General features: G+C 23.1%; 3 protein-coding genes across 3 annotated transcripts; 1 reads left to right on the top strand and 2 right to left on the bottom strand. All coding sequences in view use genetic code 6, as the record gives it.

Moving 5' to 3' along the window:
- Window positions 1–1,687: 1,687 nt before the first annotated feature.
- Window positions 1,688–4,393, bottom strand: TTHERM_01092490 (kinase domain protein; the record flags this gene model as incomplete). Its single annotated transcript, XM_001025456.3, has 17 exons — window positions 1,688–1,787; window positions 1,864–1,953; window positions 2,006–2,095; window positions 2,151–2,240; window positions 2,300–2,389; window positions 2,445–2,534; window positions 2,587–2,676; window positions 2,732–2,821; window positions 2,869–2,958; window positions 3,024–3,116; window positions 3,454–3,540; window positions 3,587–3,676; window positions 3,795–3,884; window positions 3,948–4,040; window positions 4,102–4,191; window positions 4,256–4,308; window positions 4,370–4,393. The coding sequence occupies 17 exons, from the start codon at window positions 4,391–4,393 to the stop codon at window positions 1,688–1,690; spliced, it is 1,440 nt and encodes a 479-aa protein (XP_001025456.3).
- A 1,023-nt stretch (window positions 4,394–5,416) lies between these two features.
- On the top strand, window positions 5,417–9,039 carry TTHERM_01092480 (hypothetical protein; the record flags this gene model as incomplete). Its single annotated transcript, XM_001025455.2, has 7 exons — window positions 5,417–5,447; window positions 5,494–5,652; window positions 5,732–6,039; window positions 6,102–6,392; window positions 6,447–6,676; window positions 6,736–8,875; window positions 8,980–9,039. The coding sequence occupies 7 exons, from the start codon at window positions 5,417–5,419 to the stop codon at window positions 9,037–9,039; spliced, it is 3,219 nt and encodes a 1,072-aa protein (XP_001025455.2).
- An 814-nt stretch (window positions 9,040–9,853) lies between these two features.
- On the bottom strand, window positions 9,854–10,846 carry TTHERM_01092470 (cytochrome b5-like heme/steroid-binding domain protein; the record flags this gene model as incomplete). The annotated part of the gene is made up of 5 exons (XM_001025454.3): window positions 9,854–9,929; window positions 9,990–10,147; window positions 10,220–10,319; window positions 10,379–10,574; window positions 10,663–10,846. The coding sequence occupies 5 exons, from the start codon at window positions 10,844–10,846 to the stop codon at window positions 9,854–9,856; spliced, it is 714 nt and encodes a 237-aa protein (XP_001025454.2).
- Between the last annotated feature and the right edge of the window lie 36 nt (window positions 10,847–10,882).

The following is a 10,882-nucleotide window of genomic DNA, read 5'->3' as shown; positions in this document are numbered from 1 at the left end:
CCAACCCCAACCCCAACCCCAACCCCAAGTAAAATAAATTCAATAAAATTTTTAATTAAATATTTATGAGATTAGTAAATAATGAATTAATTATTAGTTAGAGTTTTAGTATATATTTTTATTATTGGTTGTATTATTCATTCATTTATTTATTTATTCAAATAATTTTTTTAATATTATTAAATATTTGTTTATTATTTTATGGTGTAAAATTTATTTTTATGAAAATAAAATTCTTAAACAAAATTAAATTTTTAATAATGTAAGCAAGTTAATGTTAATTATTTGTATCAATTACTGGATTGCATCAATAGAGGAAAAAACAAATAAGCACATTAATTGATAACATAAAATATTTATTATTAATCTTAGATCAATTCTAATGTAAATTCAATTTAATTTTAAGCCTTCACTTTAAAATAAGTAAGAAAAAAATAAATGTGATAAAATAATTCAAAAAGATTAATAATATAAAAAGAAATAATAACAAATTATACATACGAGCTCCAATCAATATAAAAGATAAAGATATATTAATTTTAATAATTAATTAATTTTAAAAGTAGAATAAAATTAGTTCATGTCTTGCTCTCAGTAAACTAAATTAGTGAAGAAGGAGCAAGATTTTTTGAAATAAATTGATAAAGCTAAAGTAATTTATTCATTTTATGTTAAGTCTGAGAGATAATATAAAATATTAGAGGAGCATGCAAAATTTCCTCAATAATTTATCTCTTGGCTCAATTATCATCTACCTTAATTTAAGTTTAAGTAGGACTAATATTAAATCATAGAAAAAGTATTGGATAATTAATTTAAAAGTTTAAAAATCTAAGAAGTCTGCATTTGAGTGGAAATAATATAGGGAGATGTGTAGTATAATTTTTAAGCAATTAGTACAATGATTATAAATTTTAGTGTTAAAACTCTGTTTGAATAAAATTTAATTAATCTTACAATTTTTAATTACTGATAATAGAATTACCAAAATTAAATCACTAAATTAAAAACAGATCTCAATTAAAAATGAATACAATCTTTATTCAGCATATTTATACCACACACTAAATTAAAAGATGAATGAAAAGACCTATTCTTATAACTCGATATAAATAAGATGGATGCCTATTAAATTATTCAATCATTTTTTGTTAATATTTTTATTAGGATTACAAATTTTATTTTTAACTATGAATTAAAAATTAGGATTTTGAATATCGTTGCATAAAAACAACATACATACATACATAATTATTTTTTCAACAGAATTAAACATTCAGAATTTTGTATTAAACAATTTTCTCAATTCATAATAATTATAACTATTTTAAAATTAACAAGTAATATATTAAAATATTTAGACCACTGTTATTGATACATTTATTTGATAGACTACAATTATTTAAGTTTTCTAATTTAGTTTTTATATAATTTAAAGAAAACATATAGACAGCCATGTAATATCAAAAAGATTTTAGTTGTTGATGTGAATATGTTTATATGTATCAATATTTTTTAAAATTCAATTTTTTGAGCATACTCTATAATTAGTTGGTTGTTTATATTGTAATAAAATTGTTTTAAAATAAAAATTAGTATAAATTGAAATAAAATAGCTTAAACAAATAGAATAAATATACAGTTAAAATTATATTTTTTGTATACTTTTCTTTTTATCTATATTTTTTCAAATAGACTTAATGTCTAGTCTGAATAGACTGCTAATTTTTAAACAATTATATTCAAAACCTAGTTTTTACCCTTTCTTAAAAGGTATGTTATTTCCTCTATTAAATAAATTAATTAATATGAAAATCATTCTCAAAAAATTGTAAATAAATATAAATAAAAATATTAATTTACCCTAATTATAGATATAAAGCTGAAAGTTATTTACAATTTCTTAGCTATTTAACTAATCTTTAGCATCCCTTTTCTCCTATAAGAGTTTACCTAATTAATCATTTTGTAAGTATCAAATTTACTACAATTCAAAATTAATTACTTTAAATCTAAATGAAGTGAGCAAAGATTTTAAATTTAGCTGGCTGCTTCTCCAATTTTTTCTAACAAATCATTTCCAATATCATTTTACCTAAAAAAATTTATTTTTATTATTTTTATATTTTAGATTTTGCTTTAAAATATACCAGAATCTTAGTTTTAAAAAGCTCAGCTTCGGAGTTTATGTAATTGCATTAACTAAGTTTAGTGTACCATCTTTTCCAATTGGGTTTTCACTTTTTTATTGAGTATTTAAAAATTATTTATAATCTAATTTATTTTATTTAAATTATACCTAAAATCGAGAAACAAATTTTTAAGGTTTTAGCTTTTAGATATTTATTCACCAAATGCCTTTGCTCCTTCTGGGTGAATACCATTTCTCCTAATAAATGTATTTATTATTAATAGACAAAAATAAATAAATAAAAATTTTTTACCAAACTTCTAAGTCTAAACTTTGTAGATTATCACAATTGGATAGCACAACACCTAATCCAATGATACCTTTATTTCCAATTTTGTTGACACTTTTTTATTATTTATCCTCTAAATAATAGATTAAATTTATAATTATTATACTCAAAGCTAAGCTTTAAAGAATTCAAATTGGAGCACTAGCCTAGCGACTTTCCTAAATTAAAAGCTCCTTAAGGTCCGATGTTATTGATGCTATTATGATTTAATACAAGAATAATAGTAATTTTATAAAGTAGAAATCAAATACGATAAATCGAGAGAAAGGCTGCTAAGTCTTTTGCACTCAATAAGAGATAAACCAATTTTTTCCATGCAATTATCATCTAATTCATTGTTCCTTTAATAAAAATATTAAGAAATTCAAATATAATTCATATTATTTACTTTAATCTTAATGTCAAATTTGAAATGGTTTAGCTTTTAGAAATTTCATGCAAAAACTTCGATGGTCCTTCTTATCCAATTGCTGTAGAGCTATGATAAAAAATAAGTTTATTTAAAATATTTATCATAAATATTATATATTATTTGTATATCACCTTAAGTCAAATATCAAAGTATTCAAATTTTTGCATTTAGCAATACCTTGAGCTATTTTTGTAGATCCCTCTTCCTTGAAATTTTAACATCTCCTGAATTTATTTTTTAATTTGTTTGAATAAAAATTATTATTTAAAAAATCTAAAACAATTAAATAAGAAAGTTTAGAAATGTTTTTTAGATAAAATTATTTTCTTTATTTAATTTATTTATAAAATATGTTTGCAATTTTATGCTGAATAATTAAATTTATTGTTTTTTAAATAAATAAACGATTTCTATTTTCTTTCTGTGAAAATGCTTAATTAATTTTAATAAAATTTAATTATCTGTTAAAAATAATGTTTTCTAATCAGATTTATAAACTAAATAATGTTTAATTTTTAAGGAATTTATTGTAATTAAAAGGATAACAATTTAAAAAATTACCAAAAACTGAGATTTAAGTATGTTAAATTATCTAATTTTGCAATTTGCTATCCAAAGCCTACTGAGTCGTCAACTACAATATTCTTACTAATAAAAATTATTAAATAAAAATGTTTTTCTTTATTGAAAATACGTTAAATCTATGGTTAAATGAGTAAGTTTTTTGCAATTTGCCAATCCCTAGCCAATACATGCAGAATGGTTATCTCCAATAAGATTATACCTTTTTTATGTTTTATGTGAAGCTAAATTAAAAAATATCTTTTTAAAAAAACTCTTTTTCAAATAATTTAATTTTTTCTTGTTGAATTTTTCTCTAAAGAGTTTTTTGTTAATGCTACCCTAAATAGAGGTTTACTTCAGTAAGATTTTTACATTCAGAGATACCCCTACTAATGTGTAATGAACCTTCATTGCTTATATTGTCATTTCTAATTTGTTAATTATTTAATTTTAAAAATAAATATTTATTTTTAGATTTAATATTTGCTTACATTAAGATGAGATTTAAGTTTTACAAATTCTTGCAATTTGAAAGATTTTGTCCTAGCATTTTTGCAATGATATCCCCAAATTAAATTTATTTTCTATTTCAAAGATAAAAATAATTAAAAAGTCTTAATGAATGGTTTTTAAAAAATGAATTACTTAATGTCTATCTTTAAGTAATTAAGATTTACACCCTCTTTTAAGAGCTAACACATTTTATTAGTATGATCCTCTCCTACTGGCTACTCACTTTTAATTTTGGATAATGTTTAGTTTCATCTTATATAATATTTATTCATTTATTTTAACATACTTGAATAACATTTTCAAAGAGTTAACTCCTGCAGTTGTCTAAATGCTATTTAACTTTTCATATAAAATAATTTTATTTTAACTATTTATTTTAAGCTTTTAATATATTTCCTACTTGTTCTAACCTAGCAATTATCATTTTTTTTGTTTCAACTTTTTCTTTTTTAAAAAATAAATTTCAATTTTTTTCTAATTTAATTAATTATGAAAAATAAATCTTTTTTCTGTATTTAAAATAACAATTGATCCTTTTTTTTGTTTGTTAATTGATAAGTAAGTATCTTTAAATAAAAAAGTTAAAAACTGAAATAAATTTTATTAATCTATTTATTAAATTATTTGTAACCTGTTTTTATTAATTTAGCTCAAATTCCCCAAATCCATCAATAAAAATATCGTTTCTGCAAAAGAATAAAAAGTTTTGAAACCTAAACATTTAATAGCCATATAATTTTCATCAAAATATTAAAAAATACCTAAAAGATAGATAATACGCTTAGATTTTTTCTACTAAAACTTAATCTAAATGAAAAAATAACAAAAAAGTTTTTCAAAAAATGAGCTCTTTGAACTAACTGAATAATAAATAAGTCTCGCAATATTGAAAATTTAATTTAAAAAATATTTTGTTAAATAATAAAAACTTTGCTCAAAAAGATAATCTTTTAAGTTTTAATTTTTTAAAAGAAGAATTTTATCTAAAATAGATAATTTAGTTAGTCTTTCTGGTTAATAAGTATTTTTTTAAATTGTGTGATGAATAGCTTAAATATTGCATCAATTAATCATTTATTTATTTATTCGTTAGAAAAAAAATAAGCTAACTAAATTAATTAAAAAATTTATTTGTTATAACTTTTATTTCTTCATAATTTACCTAACAAATTTATAATAATTGATTGTCACAGAAAAAAAAATATTAAATTTAAAAAAAATAAACGAACAAACCAGCAAACAAAATAAACAAAGTTTTTGATTAATTATTTCTAAAAAAAATTTATAAATAAATAAATATTTACTAATCAAAAATTAAAAAGAAAAAAAGTAATTAATTAAAAATAAATTTTGCTGGGGTGAAAAAATTATACCCCTATTCTAATTAAGAAATATCTTTCTCAAATTAAGTAATAAATATTTATAACTCATACAATAATATAGAGAAATGGATGATTATACCCTTGAATTTGATTAAGGTAGACATTTATTTTTTTAAAAATGTTAAATTTATTAATTTAATAGTAAGCATTAGCAGTAAGACGACATATAAAGCTAATTAAAGTGATTATGGGACAGCCACAAATATTACAATTACTCCAAGGACGAGGACTGTTTCACAGAAGAAGAGTGCACGCTCACTAAGCAAAAGAGTTTATTAGCCTGTGCCTTACATTCCTTATGGTAATTTATTTAAATAATATTAAGATTAAATGTTAAAAATTGCTTGCATTTATTGATATGAAAATATTTCTAAAAATAGTACAAAAGCTATAAGCTTTGATTTTAGATTCTAATTACTAGAAGTTGACAATAAAGTAGATACAGGATGAAAATAGCCAACTCAATGATAAAATCAAAGCACTCAACAAAGAATTAAGCAAATACAGCGAAAAGAAGCAAGATCATTTGGTTAAAAACATAAATTCTAACAAACTTGAATAACAATCAGTTATGTCAAGTGCATCTAGATAAAGCTCTAGATCTTTAAATCCCAAATACTACAACTTAGACACTGAGATTATTAACACTGACAAAATTATTCAGAAGCTTAGAGCTGAAAATAATAGAGTAAATTATTAATTGGTTATGTTTCTTTTTTTTTAAGAGTTTCATTTTTTATATTTTCATAGCTTTAATAAAGGGAACAGTTGATCATGGAGCCAAAATATATGAATGATATTAAAAGTTAGATTTAGGCTGCACAAAAAGTTATTTAAACATACAAATAAAACATAAACAAATTGCAATAGCAGAAAAAAGAAATCGAAAATCAATTACAAGATATAAATAGAAGGAATGGAATTCCTGCTGAAGTTAAGAAAACTCATGGAATAAAAATGGAAATTAGCATCTTCGACACGAAAATAGTGGAAGCAAATAATAGATTACAAAAAATTCAAGAAGACATGGCTCACAATAATGTAAATAGTATTAAATTTTATAGATTTAAATGAGATTTAAAAAATAAAAAATAGAATGTAATGAAAGAAAAAAATAAAATATTTGATGAGTTATGCTAGAAGGCTAAATAGTTAAATGTTCCAATTTATCAGTAGAAATAGAAAGAAATGTAGGAATAGGATAAAAGAATGCATTTGAAAAAGCTCAGAGAAAAGATATAAATCAATGAAAAGAATATGGAGACTATGGAAAAACAGCTCAGAGTAAGAGAAGATGAGATGAAAAAAGACGTCATATAGCTAAAGTAAAATTGCATTAATCAAAATAAAATTAGATATATTCTATTCTTTAATATGATTTTAGGAGAAAATCTAAAGATATTGATGACGATATCTGGCTCAAGGATAGAGATATTGCTATACAAGTTAAGGAATTAAATTAACTGATGGAAGAGGCAGGGATAGAAAAACTGTAATAAGTCAATAACCTTGTCGAACAGGAGAAGGACAGCTCTTAGATATTAAATACTTAGAGCAAAGAGCTGGATGAAGACATAAAATTAGAAGATAACTTGGATATTAAAAACACCACTTTTACAATTATTAGAAAGCAACCCTCGTCTTCATAGCAATCAAAAAGAAGTGGCCTACATTCACCTAAGAGTAGAAGCATACAAAGAGATAGAGAAGAAAAAGATGTGAAACCTAAATTCTCACACTTGATGGAATATAAAAGGAAGGACAGTTCTAATACTGCTGATCAATAGCATGATGTATCTGTGAGTAATCAATCTAAGCATATAGAAAGCTAAGAAATGAATGAAAATGACATATCTTTGATTTCAAAACCAAAATTCATTATCAAAAAAATGAAAAAATCAGAAGATGACTAAAACAAAGAAAATATTGGTTATCTTAAAATACATGAACAAAGCTATGTCCCTAAAGGTGGCTAAGATCATACTTAATAAGCTAATAATACTAACCAAAAAAGCGATGCAAACATATCAAAGATAGTAAATGGTATAGCATTGAAGAAAGATGGAGATGATAACTCTGACTTGTCTGATACTCCTATCAAAAAAAATATATAAGCAAAATAAGACTAGAAAAAAGAAGTAATTGGTGATGATGAAGTTAACTAGAGTTAGAAACCTACATTTAACTTCAGAAGCAGAAGCAGCAATTAAAGGAAATCTATCAACGAACAAAAATAAGACTAAGACAGCTTATTTAAAGAAGTCAATACTTCCAAGAATGTTAATTAGCAGCAAAATATATCATAAAACAATTTAAATAATCATAACCAAATACATGAGAATGAGTAATAGTAAATTAATGTGAGAGTTTCAGCAAATAAATAAGATTCGTTTCCTAAAATTGACCAGAAAGTAGATAGCAAAATACCTAACAGTTAAGTAGAAGATAAGACATCAAAGCAAGAAGATGAAGGCTACAGCTTTGTGCCTAGAAGAGTTCAAAGAAATAGAGGTGTAGCAAGCTATACAAACGATACTTACATGCCTTCTATTTTGTAGAATGATTAGACTTAAAATACTCCAAATACTATAGCGAAGTCTAATAGATCTAACTTAGATAACCTCTTTGATGATAAAGCATAGAGCAAGTAGGAAAACAAATAATTATCTAACTAACAAAATAATATTTCTGATTAAAATAACAATTACTAGGCATAGCCTATTCTTTCTCGGAATAGAGGAGGAGGAGCTGGAGGTGCTCCATATCTCATGAGCTAAGAAAATAACTCATTTAACATTTAAAAACCATAGGAACCATCCAATTTTTATAACCCTACATTTGGAGGTTAATAAAGTAATAATATAGAAAAGAGAGATGGAGGAGTAGTAACTGCCAATCAGTAAAGACTTAATACTAATTAGAGTAGCGATTCAAGAGATGCAAATTAGCAACCAAAGACTTTCAACTTTGCAGCGAAGAAATTACTCTAGTCACCAGAAAGCGATTAAAATAAAAATTAGAATGATATGATCCCATAATAAAAGCCTACTGAGCAAAATGTAAATCAAAAATCTTAAACAAATAATAAAGTTGAAGATAAAGAAATGAAAAAACCAAAAGTTTAAGAAGAAGTTGTGTTTTTAGGACCAAACGATAGACTAAGAAGACCTTAAAATAAGCCAAGAGAAAATACAACTTAAAAAAGAAACATTTTTGATGAAAATAGCAGTTCTAACAATCAAATTACATTTTAAGTAAAAGACCTCACAGAAGCTCCAAAAAAAGATCTTTAAGAATCTGTCCGCCTAAACCCTATCCATAAATAAGAAAATATAAATTTTTTCGATGAAAATAAACAGGATGGCCACGAATCAGATGGTTTAGATTTTTTAAAACAAGAGAATAAGCCAAAAGTGAATTATGATGACGATGACGATTATACATTTTCTAAAAATAAAAAAGATGATTCAAAGAGTAAAAAACTTTAAATAGGATAAAAGCCAGCTCAAAATAATGACTAGAAAGTAATTTTTAAAAATTTAAAAAGCTAAATTTTTTGAAATATATTAATAAAGTGTTCGAATGACCATTTTAAAATATATTAATTTTTTATAATTTTTTCAAATAGATTAAAGAATTGGCATAAAAAGCTTAGAATGCAGATTTATTTGGCGAATTGGGTATTTGATAAATATCTTCATAAATTTAATAACAAATCAATTAGTAAGAAAATAAATAAATAAATATTTTTATGAAAAGGTTCTAATAATTTATTATTTCACTGCTTCCAAATTAATTATCAATAATCTTAAAATATTAATCACCATCCATTAATAACTAACTAACTAACTCACTACAAAATTAACAAACTAACAAATTATTTTTTGAAAATCAAATAAAATAAATATCTTTTCAATGAAATTCCAAAATCTAATTTAGAAAAATCAAAATAAACTGAAGCATCTTTGATACTATTGAGAATAACTTGTTAAGATATATTAAGTATTTAAACTCAATAAAAAAATCATTCAATATAGCTAGTTTGTTTTTTTAAGGAAAGAATTCTAAAAATATTGAAACCATTTATTTATTCTAATTACAAATGCATACAAAAATAAAAAAATAATTTATTGCTGGAAATATAAGAGTAAGCAAAAGAACATACTTATTATTAATATAAAATTGTTATTTGAGATAGATTAAGAATTAATAAAATATAAATAAATTCTTTCATTCTTATTGATTGGCTGACTGACTGATTGACTGATAAAGAAAATAAAATATGTATAAAGTTAAGAATATTTTTTGATTAATTTAAATTCCTATAAAAAGGGATTAATTGATATATAAATAAATATATAATATATATATATATAATTTTGTGATACTATTAAGCAAATTTAAAACTAATTTATTTATTTCTAAATTAAAAGATAGATCTATTTAACATTCCTTAATTACTTTAAAATACATTTTTTTAATTTTGTTTATATGCTATGAATTCAAGCCACTGTTAAATCATCATTGAAATATAAATGAATTGCTGGAATATACCACTCTGTTTCAGGAATGTCAAGTCTTTTATTAATTAAATGAATATAAAATGTTTTTTTCATTTGAAATAAAAATTATTTTTACTCTTCAAATTCTACAGTTTCATCAGGAATTCCATTTTCTTCTAGATTTTTATCCATATCAAGAGGAATACTCATTCTTTTCCAGGTATAGCTTGCTGCATGGTAATTGATTGTTTTATATCTTTCTAAAATTTCGTTTATGGTTTCTTCGCTTGGAACCTGTTTAATAGTGCATAAAATTTATATAAATTTTAATATTTCTACTCATTGATAAATAATCTGTTTCATTACTACTAATACGTCTTCATGATCTGAGAGCATATTTACAATTTTTATTTTTCTCACTTTGTATGATAATAATCCTATTTAGTATTCTGGGTTTCTCCACCAACTAAAAATAGACAAACGATAATAAAATAAAATCTCATTTTACTCAATAAAATAATATACGGAACAAGAGTAGCAGAAGCATCTATTGTACTGTTTGGTCCCTGTGGTGGAATGTGCAAAAACTACCCTAAAGGACAATAATATACTTCTTATCCTGTTTGCAAGTCAATTTTTTTTCTAGGCTCTCTAGTTTGGCTATCGAACCAATAAGTAATATCAGTACCAGCGGCATCGATAAGGGGTTTACATAATGGAGCTAAATTTGTTAAAATACAAAAAATGAATGAATACCCTTTCTATATAAAAATCCTAATTGTATTCTTTGAAGCAGTAAAATTTGATACATGAAATTGATGCTTAAATTAATGGAGTGAGATCAATCACTTTATTAAAAAACGAAAGCCAACAATCATTAGCAGTATTATGAACTTTAATATCTTATGGAGTGTAATATCTTTTTTTCTTATATGGCGCTGGCAAGAACTGCTTATTATTGCCTTATATTTTAGGGTTTTCTTTAACAATCATTTAATTCCTACTACTTAGTTACTTACAAATCTTATA

This window comes from Tetrahymena thermophila (assembly GCF_000189635.1).
Source record: "Tetrahymena thermophila SB210 genomic scaffold scf_8254241, whole genome shotgun sequence".
Classification (NCBI taxonomy): Eukaryota; Ciliophora; class Oligohymenophorea; order Hymenostomatida; family Tetrahymenidae; genus Tetrahymena; species Tetrahymena thermophila.
Note: the sequence above shows the minus strand (reverse complement) of the source record. Positions and strands in the feature narration are given on the sequence as shown.